Raw genomic sequence first — 22877 nt, 5'->3', positions numbered from 1 at the left:
CTGGCGCCCTCACTCCCCACCCTGAAGGTGAGCAGAGCAATAGACAAGGGGTCGGAATGCATTTCTACAAAGAAGGACGCGGGCCGGGGCTGGGGCTGAGTGGAGGACACAGACAGGAATAATAGTCACAGTGCCAGCTAAAACGCACTGCATGCTGTCCAGAGGGCTTGCCTGCACTCATTCCTTTAGGCCTTACAGGGCCACAGACAGTAAATACGGTTATGTATACCCATTTTAGAGATGGGAAAACTGAGGCACCGAGATGTTAACTTGCCCAGCTCTTGCCTGTATTGAGCTCCTGTGCCACACATCACACATGCATTTTCTCACTGACATCTCACAACAACCCTACAAAGGAGGGTTTTTTTGCCTATTTTACAGATGAGGAAACTGAGGCCCAGAGAGTTCACAGAGTAAGGATAGTATGGAGATTTAATCCGAGGCCAAGCTGACTTCCAAGCTGGGACCTTTATCCTGCATGGGAAACACAGTTTTGAAATGAACTGAGTGGGTGAAGAAGGCATAAGATCAACAGAATGGAGGGGAGAAAAGTGTCCTCTGTAAGAAACAAGATTGACCTAAAGGTTTTTGGCCGAAAGCATCCCCCCCGCCCCGCCTACCAGGTTCAGGAGTGGCCAGGCAGGTGGGTGGGCTGGAGGGGGACGTTTTCCACGTGCTGCCAGAGCTTCAGGAAAGATCTTACTAGAGGGACTCAGAAGTGGCTGGAACCTGGGCAAGCCGTGGCTGCTTGCCTGACGTGCAGGCCTGATCGCTAACGTCTGATTTATGGTGCTGCGGGAGCCATCAGGGAGAATAATATTTCACCATGTCAACGCTGAGCTGCTCTCCGAGGCATCCTGCCCAACCGGCCATTAATGCAGTGCAGCCCACGGCCTCCTTGGTGTTCTTCAGATAAGTTAAACATTTAGACAACACAAGAAAGACAGCCCGGGTTTCCCTCCCGGGGAGCAAGCCCCTCTCTGGCTAGTCCAGAGACAGCAGTAAGCAATCTCACTTAAAAATATACCTGCCCTGAAAGAGGAGGAGTGGCCAGGGAGTCCATCTGGCCTCTGATGAGAGTCATTTTTCTACAGCAAATTTGTCAACAGTTTCCTTTCTGCATTCGTGTCTCCAGGCAGCCAGGGACAGAAAGCCATGGGATCAGAGCTCGGCAGGGCAGGTGGGGAAACCCCAGCTGTCCCCAGCTTGATCATAACAGTTTTGATAAGTATTTGTCACTGCGTTTACTGGTCAGAACTGGACGGCAATGAGAATGCTGAGTATCGAAGTCTGTGGGATGCAAGCAAAGGGTGATCCGGCCTTAGGTCATATTTTCTATTAGAAAAACAGGAAAGTTACCAGAATTGGTCATTGAAAAGACCATGAAGGCAGATGATGCTTTTGGCAAGCACGAACGAGAAAAAAGTAAAAGAAAGAAAAAGAGGCAGACATGGATAAACAACATTCAGAATGAAAGGATGGACGTTACTCAGATTGAGGACAGATCCGGTTTGTTTTTTAATTATGAGAATACTGTATGATATTATACCAATGAACTTGACACCTAGATGAACTTGGCACTTTCCAGGAAGATGGAAATTACCAGAATTAACCTCAGGGGGGATTTTAAAATAAATGAACCCATGGCTGGTAGTTAAGGATGGACTCTCCAAAAATGGCACCAGGCCTGTTTTAAAAAGAGTTCCAGCAAACGTCAGGGAAAGGACAAACCCCATCCTGCACAAACTAGGAGCAAAGAAAAAGGTGAGATGCTCTCCTACACATTTTATGAGACGAGTATCACCCTGAAGCTACACCTGGACTTTGAGCCCATGACAAACGGACAAATCGCTGTCGTTTTCATCGCTGATGAAAGGCGGGCTACCCCTGCAATCCCGCGGATACTTTCACCCATGCCCCGCGACTCTTCATGTAAGTCCCGTTCGGGCCCTCTCTGGGCTTCCACTTCAGGCCCGTGGTGAAAGAAGGATCCGAACTATAATTGGCACCATTCATCAGGCCGGCATATGCCTTGTCACACACCTGCAAATGATGTGCTACCCAGGTTTCATCATTTCCAAAAAGGAACCTGGAGACTTTTCTCTGTCACCTGACAAAGTCCCAAAGCAATGACACTCCAGGAGCAACGAGCACACCCAGCCCCCAGATCTTGGGCTCTAATGCCGTTTTCTGAGAACAGAAGCCAGGGCTCCTTAGAGAAACGGCTGATTCTAGGGCTGGGGCAGGAAGTACATGTAATACATGTGGCCCGTCTTATGGTGCCAAAAGTAAGTGCTCAAAAGACTCTACAGCGATGGAGGATGTCAAAGGGACACGGAGCTTCCTGGCGGAGTTCTCAGTGGCCAAAGCTGGGAACAATTTGACTACGAAAACAAGTTACATGATATTGGATTCTAAGTATAAAACAAGGACCCACGGGTCCGTAATGACACAAATAATGATTAAACAAATAAATAAGTGGGGGAGGATAGACTAACATCTCGGGCAGAAAATTTTGAATCACTTATTCAGATACTGTGAGCTTTGCATAGTGACTTCCTTTCAAAGAGTACAGTATGGGGGCGCCTGGGTGGCGCAGTCGGTTAAGCGTCCGACTTCAGCCAGGTCACGATCTTGCGGTCCGTGAGTCCGTGAGTTCGAGCCCCGCGTCAGGCTCTGGGCTGATGGCTCGGAGCCTGGAGCCTGTTTCCGATTCTGTGTCTCCCTCTCTCTCTGCCCCTCCCCCGCTCAAGCTGTGTCTCTCTCTGTCCCCAAAATAAATAAAAAACGTTGAAAAAAAAAAAAATTTTAAAAGAGTACAGTATGGAGGGGCGCCCGGGTGGCTCAGTCAGTTAAGCATCCAACTTCGTCTCAGGTCGTGATTTTTTAAAATTTTTTTCAATGTTTATTTATTTTTTTGAAGGAGAGACGGGGGGGAGGGGGGGGTGTGGCAGGCAGAGAGAGAGAGAGACACAGAATCCGAGCAGGCTCGAGGCTCCAAGCTGTCAGCACAGAGCCCGACGCGGGGCTCGAACCCATGAACCTCGAGATCATGACCTGAGCCAAAGTCGGACGCTCAACCGACTGAGCCACCCAGGTGCCCCTCAGGTCATGATCTTTTGGTTCATGGATTCAAGCCCCACGTCGGGCCCTGTGCTGACAGCTCGGAGCCTGGAGCCTGCTTCGGATTCTGTGTCTCCCTCTCTCTCTGCCCTTCCTCTGTTCATGCTGTCTCTCTCTCTCTCTCTCTCTCTCAAAAATAAACATTAAAAAAAATTTTTAATGGCCTTCAGTGTTAGATCCTGTCTCCTCCCCAGTGAGATATTTTCTGTTTTCAAAGGCAATGTATATGTGCATTATCCTTATGGAAAATGAGAGAGGAAGAGAGGGAGAGAGGGAGGGGGGGAAGGAATAGTCATTTCAGTAAGTTGAAAGCCTCCTTTGACCACTAACCCAATCCCAGTGCCTTCCCAGACAGAACTGCTGCTTCCAGTTAGATGTGTAAGCTTTCAGACCTTTCATTGTCCATCTATGTAAATATCCATATAAAATATCTTGTTTTGTTTTCAGTGGGTTTTTATAAATACAGTTGACCCTTGGACAACATGGGTTTAAATTGCATGGATCCACACATATGCAGACTTTTAAATAAATTTAGTACAGTTCTGTTAATGCATTTTCCTTGCGATTTTTTTTTTTTTACTTTTAATTTTTTGTAATGCTTATTTATTTTTGAGAGAGAGAGAGAGAAAGAATGCGAGCAGAGGAGGGGCAGAAAGAGAGACACAGAATCCAAGGCAGACTCCAGGCTCTGAGCTGTCAGCACAGAGCCCAACACGGGGCTCAAACTCACGAACCCTGAGATCATGACCTGAGCTGAAGTCAGACGCTTAACCGATGGAGCCACTCAGACACCCCTCCTTGTGATTTTCTTAATAACTGTTTTTTCTAGCTCACTTTATTGTAAGAATATAGTATGTAATACGTATCACATATAAACTATGTGATAATTGACTGTTTATATTATCAGTAAGGCTTCCAGTCAACAACAGCTATTAGTGGTTAAGTTTCGGGAGGGAGTCCAAAGTGATACACAGATCTTTGACTACACAGGGATCAGTGCCCCAACCCCCATGTTGTTCGTGGGTCTTTCACCCAATAGAACGTCTTAGAAATACTTCCGTGTGCTAACAGAAAAATCCACCTCATTCGTCTGAACTGCTGGGCGGGATTCCGCTGAATGGACATACCACGTTGCGTTTAGCGACGATCCGGTTGAGGCAACTTTAGGTGTTTTCCTGTTTCTCACCGGGATGGTGGACATCTTTGCACAAGACGATGTGTGGGTGTTTCCGTAAGTCAGAAAGCGTAAACTCCTTGCTGCTGGGATTGCACTGGGGCCCAGACCTCACCCAGGTCAAGGCCATGGGAACGCTTCCTCTGTCTTTGCTAGCAGGCCCCACTCGGACCCCCCAGGATAGTCACACGTGACCCTGAAGAGGCCAGAAGCACCCTAGGCTGTGAAAAGCTGGTGCCCTCCACCGTACAGGCCCGCCCCCCATGCAGGAGAATCGAGGCGCATAGGATCTTCCTCCCCCAGAGCTCACTCCCCTCATTGCCGGCTCAGCCTCAGCGGGTAACTGGATCCAGGTCAGCTGGTGGAGTATGAGGTAGCGTCTAGCTGAGCGTCATGGTATTTTATTAAGTCCGAAATGTGATCGCTACTGTTGTCACACTTTAGCGCCCCCAACAATCCCCTTGCAAATGAGAAAACCAGAGCCTCCCACATACCTTTCCCCTGACATCAGGGAAAGCGGTGGGTGCCCCTGCCCAGGGGCCTGAGCCCGTGTGACCCCCGGAGCAGCTTTCGAGCCTCCGGCAAGGACTGGAGGGGGGCACGGGAGGTGTTTTTCCAATTTTAGGCAAAGCACTGGATGGGGGAGAAGTCTGCTACTAATTTGGTCTTCTCTGTGCCTGGGCCTTCGAAGTCCGCGTTGGCTTTTTAGAGACAGTTTTCACTGACGTATCAGGATCGCTGTCCCAGGACCCTTCGATTGGTATACGAGGTCTGTGGATCAGAGGTCTCAAAGTAGGAAGCCCACAGGGGCCAGGTAACCAGGTGACGTGAAGGGAAGAAAACCCAGACGAGACTGTGGAGCGCTGGAAAGGGCTAAGGGTGGTTGGGACAGAGCAATGCAAGCCCTGCACTGCCAGAGTATGTAAAGTCTCAGAGTAGCTGAAAATCTGGAAAGACAGAGAGTGAGAGCAGGAAGGGAGAGGACGGAGACGGGGAAAGAGAGGTCCCCTGAGTTCACATATTGGCTATTGTTCCCAATTTTTCAAGCGTAGTGTGGGCTGAATGAGATACGTCTCCAGGCTGGCTTGCGAGCTCATCCCTAATCGAACTTATCAACACAGAAGAGAAGTTGTCAGCCTGGTGTCTTTACCCCTCGAGAGCAGCGCTGTCCACTAGAATTTTCTGTGCTGAGACAAGTACGTGCACCGTGCAGTACAGCAGCCATTGCCTACATGTGGTTACTGAGCACTTGAAATAGGCCTAAGGAACTCAATTTTTTATGCGGTTGAGTTTAATTTGAACATATTACAAATAACCACGTATGGCCAACCGCTCCAGTATTAGCATGACTATAAAAGCTTTCAAGTTGGGGTGTACCACGGTGCTCAACTACTTTAGGAAAGGACAGTCCCTCTTGGGGAGGGGGATCGATGATGCCTAAGGCCACCAAGCGTCAGTCAGAATCCCAGATACGTGGAAAGGAAGGAAATACGGAATGAGGAACCGTAGAGGTTTAGGTGTAAGCCAGATACCTGCCAGCTCAAGAGTGGTCACTCAGCGTCCCCAGTTTTTTTCCAGCACTCTCCAAAGAGCTTCTCAGTTGGGTTTGCCACTTGTCATCGCCATGTTCCTCACCGGTTCCCGCTTGCCCACGGCTGACCCCTAGGAAGCCATACGGTGGGACCTCCCCCTGCCCTTCCCATCCAGGCGAGTCAGAGCACACACCGCTGCCTGTTCCCAGGCGTTGTCCCGGGCCCACGGAGGCGTGAGGTCCTACGCGTCAGGACTCTGAGTCACGCTCAGTCACTGCCACTGAGCCGTGAGCCCGAGTGTGCCAGGGACTGTGGAGGCAAACCTCACCTCCCAGCAAACCCCTTTTCAATCCAAAGCCCTTTCAGGGCACCAGAGAGGGACCAGTGGCCACACTGGTTGTCCCAAGTTCCAGCCTCGATCCCCACAGGGTAGCCCGGGCTGCCCCAAATGCCACTGTCCCCGCCCCCACCCTGCCCCCGCAACACGCTTACCTCTACATATCTTAAAGAATTAATGAGGGAAGGGGTTCCCATCATCCCCCAGCAGAGCTCCTGTTCTCAAAGATAAATTCAAGCCCCGTCCTTATGTAAAAAGACATCTGCTCAAAATAATAGAAACCGCTATTTCTTTCCCAGATGCTACCCCCTCAACAAGAGTCCAGAGGTGTTACCACCAACCGTTTTCTTAGAGGTCAAGCTCAGAGTCGCATGTGCTTGTCCTCTCCCTAGCAGTGTTTTCCAGGAGCCACCTGCCTCCTGAGATCACCCTGACACCTAAATGTGGACATTTTTAAATCTTAACACGATAATAAGAACAGTGGCGTGCGTCCCCGTACCTGCCGTGTTCCAGCCACTGTACCAGACGCTTCCAGCACAGCCTCTCGCTTCTCCTCACATCCGTCAACCCCGCGAAGGAGGTTGCCTTATCTCCCATTTCCCCATCCCACCTCTAAGGCTCAGGGTGGTTATGCCACTGGCTCAAAGTCACACAGCCGGGAAGTGGCTGGATCTAGGATCCAGACCCGGGCAGTCTGACTCCGGAGCCTGGGCTTCACCAGGACCGCAGCGGCGGGCAGAACACGCTCACCACTTGTGCCGCATCAGCCTGTCGCCTGGATGGACTTTATGCCGGAGGCAGAGGTGACCGATGGGCGTGCACGGCGCGTAGCTTCGTGGAGGGTGTTGTGTTGCCCGGTGGCCGAGTGACAGAACGGCCACTCCACTAGCTGGAGCCCAAGGGCCCATGGAGTCGTTCCCTGCAGCGGCTGTAACCAGTTACCACGCACGCAGTGGCTTAAAACAACACCAGCGTGTTCTCTCACTGTTCTGGAGGTCAGAGGTCCAGAATCAGTGTCACCGGGCAAAAGACGTCAACGAGGCTCTGAAGGGAGAATCTGGGCGTCTGGTGGGCACCCTGCATTTCTTGGCCTGTCGCCTCTTCCTCCGTCTTTAAAGCAATCGCCCCAATCCCCTTCTCCCGTCTTCCCATATCCCTCTGCCTCTTACTCCCAAAGGCCCTTGTAATCACATTTAGGGCCCACCTGGAGAATCCCGACTGCTCTCCGCATCTCCAGACCTTAAGCTTAATCACATCTGCGGAGGCCCTCTTGCCACGTGAGGACCATGGGATTAGGAATGGACATTGGGCAGGGGGGTTGAGCATTACTCTACCCACCACGGTCAGGGTGGCCTGGTTTCAGCTGGGGCCGGGTCCAGGGGCTCAGATAACGTGACCACCACCCTCCGACAGCTGCAGCCAAGGTCCCAGCCGAGTTCCCAGGGCTGGCTCTCCCATTGGTCCAGTTTAGGTCACGATGCTCATCTTTGACCCAATCGCTGAAGCCGGAGGGCTCCTGGGTCTCTCTGATTGGTTGAGCCTGGGTCACGTGGCCATTTTCCTCACCCCACCCCCACCCCCCTCGGTCTTAACTCGCAGGTGTTAAGGTGTTTTCCCCAAAGAGAACGGGGGGATGTGTGGGTGGTGGAATGACAAGCCCTCGGAATGGTGCCTGGCACATAATAAGTACTCAATAAATGATGATCACATATCATCGGACCCAGAGGACGACTGAAGAAGGGGGTACCTCCAGAAGCTAATGCTTGAAGAATACTAAGTTCACTCTGCGGATGAAGGCAGAGAGCATTCCGAGTGGAAGAAGATACCTTGGTTAAGGCAAAGGCTTCCACTATGGGGCCAGGGTGACCATATGTCCTAACATACAGGTAGAGAGGGGTGGTCCTGTTTTGTGCCTGTCCCTCCAATGTAATCTTCACAGCAGCCCCTTTGACTTGCAGAACTATCTTGGTTTGCATGATAAATTATATGGTCACCCCCCCCACACACACACACCTTACACCCAACCTGCTCATTTATAAGGAAACCAAAAGCAAAAGAAGGGAAGAGACTTAACCGGAGGTCACCTAACCTTTAGTGGCAGAGCTCAGGCTAGAATCCAGGGCTGGTGACTCCCAAGCCAGTGCTCCCCCACTCAGCTCTCCTACAGCTGATTAACCAGCCATACCCCTCCCTGTCTTTCTCTTCGTGTCACATTCTCCGCAGGATTGCGACCAGATCCACGTTGACGACGTCTCATCCGATGACAACGGGCAAGATTTAAGGTAAGACTTTGGGGAGTCCAAAATGCCCCCTTTTGATTGGCGATCGAGCTTGCCTTTCACCAGGAAGCGGAGAGGAGGGGAGGGCTGGTTATCAGGCTGATGTGTGTGCCTGCCTCTGCCAGAACCCACAGGTTGCAGCCCAACCCCCACCCTGCAGACTCTTGCCCATCACCTCCAGTCACCAAGGTGGAGATTTCCACAGATTCTCCAGGACTCTGCTTATGTTTATCTCGCTGCATTTTTTTTTTCCTACTTACTAAAGTAAGGCGTGCACATCATAAAAAACTCAAACACCACCTGATCTAGCCTCCCGGAATCACCGCCACTAAGAGTTTGGCACCCCTTCATTAGCACACGTACAGTATTTACTATAAAAGTTGATCAGTCGATACTCAAAATATTTCTTGACTGAGTAAGAGGTATGTGTCTGGTTTCTAGGGGCAAACCCTCCTAGGACATGGATTCCAGAAATAAGGTACCCAAAACGAGACAGCTTTCAGAGGAATGTGGCTGGAATGTTCCAAGCCTGCCCCTGAGAAAACCTTATAAAAATGGAACCATAGTTAATCTGCACTTATCCAAAATTATCACAACCTAGTGCCTCTTGGCCCATCAGAAATATTATTAGACCGAATGACGCTTCGCTTAGGGGGCCAGTAACGTCGCTTAGTGTTTGTGTCTTCTGTCTCACTCCAAAAAAACAAATCAAAGCTTCTGTGACTGGGCCCTGGGAGTCGGTTCAAAGCCCGGCACAACTAGGAGTGATAGGCCAGCGCCTGCTTCGTATTAATTAGCCGTTCTGAAAATCCCTCGCAATGAGGACTGGCAGGGAGCAATCCTCCAGTGCCAGCCAAGGTTTCTCTATTTATGGAGTAAATAAACCGCAGATCGAGGTTAATTGTGTCCTTTCCATGACGTCACAGCTGGGAACCACTCTCCCCCTCACAGCGGTGAGCGACCAGAGTTCCGTTTTTATAAAGCTTCCCTGTAGCTGGCTGGCTTGGGGCAGAGAGCAGTGCTGCTCTGAACCGGGTTTCGTGCTGAGCTATTTGGAACCTCACTTCCAGAACCCGCCATCCAAGGAGGTTTTTCCCCATAAAAACCAAGCTCTCCCATTTCTTCACTCAGGAAATCTCTTCTGAGCACTTGCTGTGTACCAGGCACCAAGCATCAAATGCCCTTTCTTTTTTTTCAGTGAACAACAGAAACAAACCTTGGTAATGCCCTTACTTTGCCCCATCACAGTTACCACGGGGAATAGATGCTCTTTTCATCATCCCCATTTGACAGTCGGGGAATAGGAGGCACAGAGAGATTAAGTAACTTGCCCAACCTCACACAGCTGGTAAGGGGGGGTTGGTGCGCGGGATTCAGGGACGCCCTGCCCTGCCCTCCACCTCTTGGCAGAACATCCAGGCGTCTCCCCAGGGTTTCCTCTGAGTTCTTAGTCAATGTTCTTTTTCAAGACTAAGTTATCTGGTCTTCCCACACTCCCCAGCGAGGGGTCTGTAAGGCGGTGCCCTGGCTTCCCGTCGTAACTTAAAGGAAAACCTTTGCAATGTCCGGAGTCCTTGATGTCTTGCCAGTGAAGCAGGAGGGTGTCCCCAGATTTCTTACAGCAGGAACCCACTTCGGTGGCACAACCTTGACTTCCAAACAGAACAGTGATCCACGGAAGGAAAGGTATTGGCATTGGCACGTATATCAGAAATCTGAAGAAATGCGGAAGAGGCTCTGTTGACAGCTCGTCACGTGGTTGCCACTGAAGACCCGGCTGATGTCGGTGTCCTAGCCCCCGGGGATGCTGGCCAGCGAGCCGTGCTGACGTGTGCTGCCACTGCGGGGGCCGGTCCTGTTGCTGGCCGCCTCCCTTCTGGAACCTTCCCTGACCAGATCCGGGCAGCTTCCAGGAGCCACGCCTTCTGGTGGCTACTGATCCCAGGATTGACCGCCCGCCCGCCTCTCACCGTGGTCAGCCCTGGGATCAGTAGCCGCCAGAGGTGCTAACCTGCCTGCCGTTGCTATGTGTGTGACAGACCCTCCCCTGAGCCCCGTGGACATCGCCACCGCATCCAGCAACAAGGGGGCTCACGTGGCGGGCCCGGTGAGGCCCCGGAAAGCCTGCACGTTCGTGGCACCATCTGCCGTGACCACCCGCGGAGGCCATGCCTGATCTCGGCTCCTACAGAGACTTCTGAAGAGATCGAGAAGGAAGAGCAGGTCGCTGCTGGAAGGGCTGTGACCGAGGAGGAAATTCCGGGGGAACGGGCTGCCCTGGCTCCAGAGTTCGCTGCAGACGGGTCGGGAGGCGCACAGCTGCCTCGGTGCCTGTTCGGTGGCTCCCTGGTCCGCCCACCACCGGACACTGGCCTGCGGCTCCCACCGCTCCGGCCATCGAACGGGCAGGAACGACCCCGGAGTGGTCGAAGGCTGTTCTTCCACAGACGGTTAAAGAGAAAATGGAAATGAGGTTGGCGGAAAATAACGTTTCTGAGAAAGAAGGAGGAGAAATTATCTAGCAAGAAGGGAATGTTTGCAGTAAAGAAGAGGAAGGACCACGTGGCAATTGAAGGGTGGCTTCTGGAAACGAGGGGACGTGACGGGGTAAAGTCATTTCTCCCGCTTCTCGTCGGGTTGCCTGCGTGCTGGAAAAGCGCCCCGCACGAGTGAGTCCCCGACACGTGGCTCCCCTGCTCCCATGGTTGGATGTTGTCGGCCCCCTTTTGCTAGTTGGGTGTATTTCATTCATCTTTAACCCCTGGTCATCACCACCCAAGGAGGGCTGAAAGGGAGAAGAAGCAACAAACATGTCTGTGTAATGAAGCCATTCACATCTTTCGTGGGAAAGAGAACGTTTTTGTCCGAACGGGTTATCAGGTCAGACCATGTTCTCCATGGGCTTTTGTACATTTCAGAAGAAACTATACTCACCCGTATTCTCACCGTCTCGAACCAACCGCTTCCTGACATCATGACTTCTTGCTTCCAATGATATACACAGTCACACTCGCAGAAATGTCCGTGACAAATGGCACAGGTGTGTGTGTGTGTGTGTGTGTGTGTGTGTGTTCATATGAACCTGTGGGCACTGTCTCTTTCTGGCTTTTCACACAGTGTGCTGTAGAGAACGCCAGAGTCTATATTCGAGGCCTTTTGGATTAAGTCGCCCGGCCCGCGTGCCCCAGGAAGTCCCCAAGGTGAAATTAGCTGATGAGTCCGAGACGTTCATCCCAGGCGTTTCTGTGGCTTCCACAGGCTTCCGCTCAAGGAAGGCTGAGCCCCAGGCACAGAACAGCAGCATGTGACATCGCGCCGTGCTCAGGCTGTGCACACCGCAGACGCCCCACAGGGAGAACGACCCGGCCCCTCGTGCTCTTCAAATGCCCTTTGACCTCTGCCGCAGCAGCGGCATTGAAGTACCAGACGTGCGCAAGATACGGTTTCCAAGTGTCGCCTCACCCCTGCCGCAGCGCGTCTTGCTAAAAAATAAAATACCTTTCTCTCTCCGCTCTTCAGCTCATCACAGAAAATCTAGAAACAGCAACATAGTGCAAAGAGGAAAAACGTCAGCCAAACGCACAGCCTGAGACAGCTGTGGCGTCACACTGACCTGTTCTTTCTTTTCTAGAAAGAGACTCATTTTTTAAGCTTTGGGCCATACTATACGTATGTCCCTTGTCACGCTGCGGTTTTTCCCTGCGATGGTATGATTTTGCAAACCTCCAGCAGAGCTTCTGGCGGAGGGAGAGAAGACGGGGGTTTTCGTCCTCACATGCTGGTTGCTGCAGGTGGGGAGCGGCCCCTGCTTTCCCGTCTGGGCTCCCAGCTGCCACTTCTGTCCTTAACTTTGTGACACCCTGGCTCCTCTCCCATCCACAAGTGGAACTCGCTAGCCCAGCATATGCTTCATTCCGGGCGGAGGATCGCATCTGCAAAGCCAGCAATCGACTCTGCCTAATTTAACAAACCCAAAAAAACTAAAGGGCGCCTGGGTGGCTCATCTGGTGAAGCGTCTGACTTCGGCTCAGGTCATGATCTTGTGGTCCGTGAGTTCGAGCCGAGTCGGGCTCTGTGCTGACAGCTCAGGGCCTGGAGCCTGCTTCGGATTCTGTGTCTCCTCTCTCTGTTCCTCCCCTGTTCACACTCTCTCTCTCTCTCTCTCTCTCAAAAATAAAAATAAACTTTAAAAAACTAGAATATGGTACTTCCCTGGAAAGACAGGGAGATGCTCCCAGAGTGGGAAGGAGGGGTTAGCAGCCAGGCCTTACAGGGGGCGCGAGACAGTACAGATTTGGGGATGGGAGTAGCAGGAGCTAATGTGTTTTCTTCCAGACTCTTCTCTCAGGATGAACCGGCCACAACCATAGTTTGGACTTCCCTTCTGGCGGCAGAAGGGGGGAGGGGGGCTTTTCCTAGCGTGGCCACTGCACGCAGGGGCCTCGGGGGGCCGTGGGGCCCGCGGTCTCCCGGCCAGGAGCCCCCCCCCTCGCACACTGACCGCGTCTCTCGCCCCCTCTCGCAGCACGTACAACTTCTCCGCCGACGGCTTCCACAGCTCGGCCCCCGGAGCCAACCTGTGCCTGGGCTCTGGCGTCCACGGCGGCGTGGACTGGATGAGGAAGCTGGCCTTCCGCTACCGGCGGGTGAAGGAGATGTACAACACGTACAAGAACAACGTCGGTGGTGAGTGGGTGGGGGAGGGCCGGCCGCGCCGTGCGGGGGGAGGGGGGTTGCGGGGGGGGGGGGGTGCTGGGGGAGGGGTGCGGGCGGGGGGGGGGGGGGTCTGGGGTTGGGGTCTGCCCATGCTCAGGCCGCGGCCGGGGCCCAGGCAGGGTCAAGGACGGCCGCGGCCCCTTGCCGCGTGAACGCGGCCTCCCTAGTGCGTTCCGCGGGGGGGGGGGGGGCGCCCCGGGAGAGGACACTACATCTCACCTTGACGGGGAGGAAGCTGAGAACAGATGACGCCGCCTGCCCAGGATCACATGACCACTGGGGGTGGGGGTGGGGTGGCCTCACCGCACGTCTTCACCAAGTGTGGTCCCCGCACCAGCAGCACCCGGAGACGTGCTGGACCTCAGCGTCTCGGGCCCTCCTCCGACCTGCCGAGTCTGAGGCTGGGGTGGGCCGGCCCTCTGCTTCCATCACGCCCCCCAGGCGACACTTGTCACTCGCTGGGGCTGCAGGGCCGGTGGCTTGGCGCTTGCGGCTCAGACGGCCGGTCACCTTGGACGTCAGACTCTCGGGCCCTACTCTAGGCGACTGAGTCAGAATCTGCATTTTGAACAAGATCCCCAAGTAATTTGTGGAAACACTGAAGCTGGAGACGGACTGGAGGCCACTGATTCTCATATTGGAACCACCGGAGGCATTTCCAGGTCTGATTTTCTTTCCTTGTTGAGAGAGAAAGAGAGAGAGAGAATCCCAAGGAGGCCCCGACTCCAGGTTCCATCTCACGGCCGTGACGTCATGACTGGAGCCAGAGTCAAGAGTTGGACGCCGAACCGACTGAGCCACCAGGTGCCCCCGGTTCTGACTTTCGTGGCTGCAGCCTGGGTCGGAATCACAGAATTCAGGCTCAGGTGTGCAGTCAAGGGGACAGCCACCAGGGTCAGTAGCAAGAGACCATTGGTTGTCACGCTGAACAAGAAGTCTGGACGCGGCTTTGGGCAAGCACTAGATCACTATTTCTAGACCTCTCTTAAGAGGAGGTGATGCTGCCTCTCCCCAAGAAGGCATTCGGGGGCGTTTCGATTGTCACAGTGTGTGGAACCAACCGCTGGCCCATAAAGGGAAGAGGTCTGAGCAGGCAGCCGATAGTGTTGCCATATACCCCGTGGCCCCCAGAGTGTCTAGGGCCCCCTCCCCCAGCCCCAGAAAGAGTCCCGGAAAGAATTTAGGGTCTCAAACTGCACAGAACCTACTTCCCGTCCCAATGCCTCCACTTTCTAACTACCTCCCTGAGCCGTGGCATCTAAATCTGAGAACTGGGGATAAAACTAATTCTGTCTCACTGGGTTATGGGAACGTCTGTTGTTAATGGGCACAAAAGTCATGACTCTGTGCCTGTTAGATAGGGGGCACTCAGAAAATGGGAGCATTTGTCCTTAGTTCCTTTCAGTTTTGCTTGGGAGTTTTTCGAATTCTTCTCTGCCTTCTGCTTTCTCCAGACGGACTGTCGGTTTTTGGGGACGGATTTTCTGTCTCGTCCGTGGCTGCAGTCCTAATGCAGTTCTGGCAACAGCTAACGTTTGCTGAGCGCTTGCTGTATGCCAGGCTCTGTGATGAGGGCTTGTCATCTAATATCTTATTTGCTCTTTACGAGACCCCCATAAGGTAAGTGCTTTTGTCCTCCATGTTGTATAAAGGTGGAAACGGAGATCAGAGACGTTAAGTAACCTGCCCAGCGTCACACAGCCCAAGTGGCAGAGCCACCGCAACGGAGTGCCAGGCCGACTGCCTCACCACCTCTGCCCACACTCCGTGGCCTCTCACGCCCAAGTCTGTGGACTGTGAGAGGGAAGCAGAGAGCGGCAGAGTCAGCCCTGCTTGCTCACCCACCCCTACGTGGAGAGAAGAGGGGAGCAGGTGTGCTTGGACTAGGGGAGACGGGTGGAGTCGGCCAGTAGGGGCCACCGTGGGCAGCCCTCCCCTCCTTCCCCCCACCCCACCTCCAGTCTCTGCATGTTACTCCTCCTCACCTCCCCCCAGCTGTTCCCGCATCACAGAACTAGCCTGGGGAGGGCTGCAGCCCCCAGCCTGGGGCTCACCGCACACCCAGGAGCCCAAGGGTTTTGGAAGTTGTGCTCAGAAGAGAGACATCTGCAAGATACAGGGTGAAGACAGAAAATGCTTAACAAGGGGCGCCTGGGGGGCTCAGTCCATTCAGCATCCGATCATGATCTTCAGCTCAGATCATGATCTCGCGGTTCCTGAGTTCGAGCCCCCGTGTCGGGCTCCGTGCTGACAGCTCAGAGCCTAGAGCCTGCTTGGGATTCTGTGCCTCCCTCTCTCTCTGCTTCCTCCCCGCCCCCCACCTCAAAAATAAATAAACATTAAAAAAAAATTAACAAGCCAGCCTCCAGGAGGCAGGGGCTGGGTTCAGAGAGAGGCCTTTGCCTGATTTCACACCTCCCTCTACCACAACCTGTTGTACCCCCCAGCGGGTTACTTAACCCCTCTGTGACTCAGTTTCCTCATGTGTAAGATGGGAACAATGACGCGGCCCAACTCATGGGATAAATGTCAGGGTCGTGTGAATTAACACGCGGGAGACACTGAGAACAGGGCCACCGCACCGTGAGCACTTCTTAAATGTCGCACGTGTCCAGGGAAGGAGAGCAAGTCTGAGGCAAAGCCCCAGGTAGGGGGCAGGCAGACAGAAGCTTGAAGCACGCTTCCTAGCAGGTGCCAAGTCGCAGTGGTTGACGGGCTGGCTACCCATGGCAGCACCCGGGGGAAGCCTCTTGCGAAACATACGGCACCGCGCCCCTGAGAGTTTGCATTGTTATCAAGTGCCCCAGCTAAGGGGCCGTGGGGAAGGTACAGAGAGAAAGGAAAGCCAGGGGCCACCTGAAGCATTCCTGTCCCACTGAGTGCATGCTCCCTGGTGCAGCACCAACCATGCACCAGCCCCTGCCATACAGTACCTCCCAGGGGCTGGTACCATGGTGCTGAACGAAGCCGGCTTGGTCCCTGCCCTCACGGAGCAGACGGCATGATGGCTGAAGCAGACGTGGGACACGTAATCACACAGATGCGTTTCGAATTATACCTGTGCCAAGTGCTGTAAAGAAGAAGTACAGTGTGTTGGCGGAGTATAACATAGAGCTGACCGGGATAAGCCTTCCAGAAGAGAGGACGCTGGAAATGAGTGTGAAGTTTTATGCAAAAAGGGAAGGTGTGGTCCAGGTTCTGAAACGAGGTGTGCAAGGGTCCTGAGACAGGAACAGACTTGATGTTCCAGGGGACAAAGAGGAGGCCACCGGGACAGGAATGGAAGGATGTCAGGGCAATGGCGAGAGGGGAGATTGGCAACCTCGCAGGCATGTGGACTGTGGAGTCTGAACTTCATCTTAAGGGCCTCGACGACTGACAGGATGATGATCAGGTTTAGAAACACCGTAGGGTGGGCTCTGGAGGTCTGCCGCCTGGCTGCCAAACCTGTCTCCATTATGTCCTCCCTGCGGTGAGCAAGTCCGTCAACCTCACACAGCCTCAGTTTCTTTACCTGATTTACACAATGTGACATGCCCATTATATCTCCATTAAAAATAAGTAAAAAGAGGGTCCCCCTCTAGGGTCATTGTGAAGATGAACGAAATAAATCATGTTAAGAGCCCAGGACCCTACACATAGTAAGCACTCAATAAATGTTAGTCATTTTTATTTCCTTATCCATTTTTTGTCTCCACTAATAACAGTATGAACTCAATCATCTGCATATTTTGTTCATCTGTGTATGCAGTGCCTATTACAATACTGAGCATACAGAGGGCACTCCTGAAGTCTTGGTTGGATGGATAGATGGATGGGTGGATGGATGGATGCAGGGATGGATGGATGGATGGATGGATGGATGGATGGACGGATGGACGGGCGGGCAGAGGGAGGGCTGGATGGACGGAGGGATGGATGGATGGATGGATGGATGGACGGATGGACAGAGGGATGGATGGATGGATGGATGGACAGAGGGATGGATGGATGGATGGACAGAGGGATGGATGGATGGATGGACAGAGGGATGGATGAATGGATGGATGGACAGATGGATGGATGGATGGATGGATGGATGGATGGATGGTTGGATGGACAGAGGGATGGATGGATGGATGGACAGAGGGATGGATGGACGGATGGATGGACGGATGGATGGACGGGCGGGCAGAGGGAGGGCTGGATGGACGGAGGGATGGATGGATGGATGGATGGATGGACGGATGGACAGAGGGATGGATGGATGGATGGATGGATGGATGGACAGAGGGATGGATGGATGGATGGACAGAGGGATGGATGGATGGATGGACAGAGGGATGGATGAATGGATGGATGGACAGATGGATGGATGGATGGATGGATGGATGGATGGATGGTTGGATGGACAGAGGGATGGATGGATGGATGGACAGAGGGATGGATGGACGGATGGATGGACGGGCGGGCAGAGGGAGGGCTGGATGGACGGAGGGATGGACGGATGGACAGAGGGATGGATGGACGGATGGATGGACGGATGGATGGACGGGCGGGCAGAGGGAGGGCTGGATGGACGGAGGGATGGATGGATGGATGGACAGAGGGATGGATGGACAGAGGGATGGATGGATGGATGGACAGATGGACGGATGGATGGATGGATGGATGGATGGACGGATGGACAGACAGAGGGATGGATGGATGGACAGACAGAGGGATGGATGAACGGATGGATGGACGGGCGGGCAGAGGGAGGGCTGGAAGGATGGGAGGGTGGATGGGTAGATGAATGGATCAATCAGTAGATGGGTTGATTGACCCATCAATCCCAAAATAAGATTAAAATCACTGGATTAAAGTGGTCCTTGGGTGTCATCTGATTTGAAACCCAGAGAACCAGTAGCTACACTCCCCTTCCCTAACCACTACCGCCCAGACTTCTAAAATAATAACTAGCCCATCTTTTCTTCCCTTGTCCATAGGCTTGATAGGAGCTCCCAAAAGAGAGACTTGGCTACAGCTCAGAGCCGAGCTGGAGGCTCTGACCGACCTCTGGCTGACCCACTCTCTAAAGGCGCTCAACCTCATCAATTCCCGGTAGGTGGGAGCCCCCTTTTTCCTTTGCGCCCCTGAACGTTCCCCGATTTGAGGGTGGTGGCTCCTCCATTTCCACACTTGGGAGAACTGGACTCTCCAAATTCTCATTTGCCGGCTTTGCAGACATTTGATAAAGCGGAGGTATTATCAGACACGAGGGACACCTTGTACCGTAGCTGAGCAGATAGCTGCAGAGACTTCCCAGGGTCCAGCGGAGCCCGAACATGTGTACATAGGTCCATCTTGTCCCATCCACTCTTGCCCACAACACCCACCCTCTAAAAACCATCTTCTAGTAGACCGCAGATCATCTGGCACTTACGAGGTAAGGAGCGTCCAGTTTCATTCTGGGCCTCCCAGTAAGTTGCCTCTTGCTCCTAAATAAGGTCACCTGGGCCAGAGGACAAATTACCGTCTGTGCTCTAGCATCCCAGAATCTCGCGACGCCACACACGAATGGTCACAAAATGGCCGCTGGCTCCATCCCGCTGATGCGTCTAGTTTGACACGCACTCTGGCCCCAGGATGGGAAAGTAATCCATGGCTCCCGGTTTCTGGATTCTGTAAAAATTTCAGAACTGGTAGGTGCTCCCCAGTGCACCCCAGCCCTCACCACTCCCCGTTGTCCTACACCTGATCCACATTAACTCTACATCACCGATAGGCAGCTGCAGCTGCTCAAGTGGGGCCCCCGCAGGACACGTTTTTCTAAATGAAAGTATTGCACTCGTGTTTCAGTGTGCCAGGCAGCCTCAGGCTTAAAGGAGAGGAACAGCTGAAAGATCTTCGGGCCCCACTCTCACCTGAACATGACTTAGCCAGAGCTCCCAAACCCCACCAGAATGCCTGCCGACTCCAGGCTCAGGCTGCCGGGTGACCAGGCCCGGCCTGGCTCTACCTTGGTGTTCTGACCCACGGTCTTTTTTCTCCGTCCTCAGGCCCAATTGTGTCAACGTGCTGGTCACCACCACTCAACTGATTCCTGCCCTGGCCAAAGTCCTGCTGTATGGACTGGGCTCCGTGTTTCCTATTGAGAACATCTACAGTGCAACCAAGACAGGTAGGGAGAACCCAGACCTCGGGGTGATGCACAGAGGGTGGGTGAGGTTAGCTTTCCATCCCTTGTGTGAAGGGCTTAAGGAAAACGGCATTAGGAAAGCTGAAGAACTTCCCTGTCCCGGGCCATGACTGAGATCCCCAGAACAATCCCACAAACCACGCGCTTCAACCTCAGCCTCCAAAGGAGTTGGTTAGGACCATATTCTAAAGTGTGTGTGTTAGTTAGGATACCTGCAAAGCTGCTGTAATGAATACACCCCAATACACGGGCTGACATCAGAATCAAAGTGTATTTCTCCCTCACGTGTCAACAGACCAGAGACGAGTGATCCAGTCTAGTGGGGCAGCTCTGTCCTGAAACTCACACAGAATCCCAGGTCGTTCCCATCTTATTTTTCCACCATCCCCTGTGGGTTTATTCTCATGTGTGTGGTCGAATCAGAATCCTACCACATTGTCATTCTGGCCTGGGGGGGGGGGGGGTGGTGTGCAGAGAGGAAGGAAAGAGATACACTGTACTTTTACTCACCTCCTGTTGGCCCCTGTTGGCCCCAGCTTAGTCACATGGCCATGACTGTTTGCAAGGGAGGCTGGGAAATGTAGTCCATAGCTTAGCGCCACGACCCCAGGTAAAAGTCATGGAATTACGTTACTAAGAAGAGGGAAACAGTCCTCACCACAGCATGGCACAGGCTGTGATTTTAATTCTAGGTGGTTACAAGTCACCAAATAATCCTAAATCTAACCTTGAACCACACAGAGAGAAAATGTTTGGGGTTTTTTTTTAATTCTCTTTTCAGGAGAGAGTCTCAATTTAGTGTTATCCTGCTTTAACACCTCTCTTAATACTTAAAATCTCTGGGGCACCTGGGTGGCTCACTCGGTTGGGCATCCTACTCTGGTTCAGCTCATGATCTCATGGTCCTTGAGTTCGAGCCCCACGTCAGACTCTGTGATGACGGCTCAGAGCCTGGAGCCTGCTTCGGATTCTGTCTCCCTCTCTCTCTGCCCCTCCCCCACTAGCACACACATGCACTCGTTCTCTCTCTCTCTCTCTCTCTCTCAAAAATAAACGTTAAAAAAATCTTTTTTTAATTTAAGTAAAATAAAAATAAAATACTTGAAAATCTCCATTATTAACAGAGAACAAGCCTTAGGCTTCGAGCTTCCATCAGATAAAAGAATTTAATAACTAGAAATTAACAGCATCATTTATCATCAGGGCAGGTAATATTGGTTTTCTTGGGGAGGGGGGTCTTCTTACATGACCTAAAACTGTATAATAATACAAAATAAATCTAGTTAGTTAAGATTTTTTTTTAAGTTTATTTATTTTGAGAGGGAGAGCGTGCACATGTGTGTGAGTCACAGCAAAGAGCCCCACTTAATCTCATGAACATGAGATTATGACCAGAGCCGAAATCAAGTCAGACTCTTAACTGACTGAGCCACCCAGGCACCCCAAGACGTTTTTAATTAGAAATTTTTACCCTTGTTTTCTTCTGTGGAAAAAAAAAAAAAATTATAGTATACTTCGGAAGCAATTTTCCCAGAGCCGTTTTTGCCTTTAGTGGAGTTCTAGATCTGAACGTTACGGAAAAGTGCCTTTCGATTTTAAAATCCTGGACATCAGGCCCCGGGTGGCCATTAGAGCCTCTGCAACGGGACTTGGTGAGCCTGTCGTTTTCTTTCTGCACAGTCTACTCGTGTGCCTTGGCGGCTTAGTTAGAACCTCTTTTTAAAATATTTGTTATCATGAGGTGCCAGGGTCGCTCAGGCGGTTGAGCGTCCGACTTCGGTTCAGGTTGTGATCTCACCGTCCGTGGGTTCAAGCCCCGCGTCGGGCTTTGTGCCGACCGATCGGAGCCTGGAGCCTGCTTCGGATTCTGTGTCTCCCTCTCTCTGCCCCTCCCCTGCTCATGCTCACTCTCGCTCTCTCTCTCTCTCAAAACTAAATAAACATTAAAAAAATAAACAAAATTGAATAAAATATTTTTATCTTTAATTATGGGAAAATACACATACAATTTACTATCTTAACCACTTTTAAGGGTGCAGTTCAGTGGTATTAACCACATTCACCTTGTTGTGTAACCGTCCCCACCATCTGTCTCCAGAACCCTTTCCATCTTGTAGAACCAAAGCTCGATCTGCATTAAACAGCAACTCCCCACTCCTCCCTGCTCTCAGCCCCTGGCGACCACCCTTCTACTATCCGTCTCTGCGAATGTGACTGCTCTAGGGACCTCGTATAAGTGGAATCATAGGACACTTGCCTTTTTGTGATTGGCTTGTTGCACTTAGCATACTGTCCTCAAGGGTCATTTCCATGTGGTGGTAGGTGTCAGATCCCCTTCCTTCTTAAGGCTAATAGTCCGTAATCCGTTACATGTACATATGACATTTTTTGTATCTACTCATCTGTCAACGGATGCTTGGTTGCTTCCATGTTTTGGCTGTTGCAAAATAATGCAGCTGAAAAAATTAAAAACAGAACTACCCTATGACCCAGCAGTTGCACTACTAGGTATTTATCCAAAGGACACAAAAATGCTGATTCAGAGGGGCACGTGCACCCCAATGTTTATAGCAGCACTATCGACAATAGCCAAATTATGGAAATAGCCCAATGTCCATTGACTGGTGAATGGATAAAGAAGACGTGGTGTGTATATATATAATGGAGTGTATGTGTATACACACACACACACACACACACACACACACACACACAGTGGAATATTACTCAGCTATCAAAAAGAACGAAATCTTGCCATTTGCAACTATGTAGGTGGAACTAGAATGTATTATGCTAAGCAAAATAAGTCAGTCAGAGAAAGACAAATACCATATGATTTCACTCATATGTGGAATTTCAGAAACAAAACATAGGGGGAGGGAAGGAAAAACAAGATAAAAGCAGAGAGGGAGGCAAACTGAAAGCCATTCTTAAATACAGAGAACAAACTGAGGGTTTCTGGAAGGGAGCTAGGTGGGGAGATGGGCTAAACGGGTGAAGGGCATTAAGGAGGGCACTTGCTGGGATGAGCACTGGGTGTTATATGTAAGTGATGAATCGCTACATTCTACTCCTGAAACCATTATTACACTATGTTAACTAACATGGATTTTAATTTAAAAAAATATATATAGGGGTGCCTGGGTGGCTCAGTCGGTTAAGCGTCCGACTTCAGCTCAGGTCACGATCTCACGGTCCGTGAGTTCGAGCCCCGCGTCAGGCTCTGGGCTGATGGCTCAGAGCCTGGAGCCTGCTTCCGATTCTGTGTCTCCCTCTCTCTGTGCCCCTCCCCCATTCATGCTCTGTCTCTGTCTCAAAAATAAATTAAAAAAGTTAAAAAAAATTTTTTTAAATAAAAAAAATAAAATAAATAAAAAATATATATATATACATATATATATACTATGTATTTTTAAATGATAAAAGAAATATCAACTTCAAAAAAAGAATGCTAAAGGCACAATTCAACTGTAAAAAAAAATGTGTGTGTGTGTGTGTGTGTGTGTGTGTGTGTGCATGTGTAGTGATTCCATTCTATATTTAAATGAATTCGTTT

General features: G+C 51.7%; 1 protein-coding gene across 5 annotated transcripts in view; it reads left to right on the top strand.

Moving 5' to 3' along the window:
• The window catches only part of EYA2 (EYA transcriptional coactivator and phosphatase 2), a 256555-nt gene that overhangs the window by 223854 nt on the left and 9824 nt on the right, over positions 1-22877 (top strand). For all 5 annotated transcript variants that reach the window (XM_042930777.1, XM_042930776.1, XM_042930778.1 and 2 more), the window contains 4 exons: positions 8390-8448; positions 12971-13131; positions 18129-18243; positions 19182-19303. In XM_042930777.1, the coding sequence (XP_042786711.1) occupies positions 8390-8448; positions 12971-13131; positions 18129-18243; positions 19182-19303 (457 nt within the window). The remainder of the gene's footprint in view (positions 1-8389; positions 8449-12970; positions 13132-18128; positions 18244-19181; positions 19304-22877) is intronic.

The sequence above is a fragment of the Panthera leo genome, chromosome A3, assembly GCF_018350215.1.
Source record: "Panthera leo isolate Ple1 chromosome A3, P.leo_Ple1_pat1.1, whole genome shotgun sequence".
Classification (NCBI taxonomy): domain Eukaryota; kingdom Metazoa; phylum Chordata; class Mammalia; order Carnivora; family Felidae; genus Panthera; species Panthera leo.
This window is presented reverse-complemented; position numbering and strand designations above follow the sequence as displayed.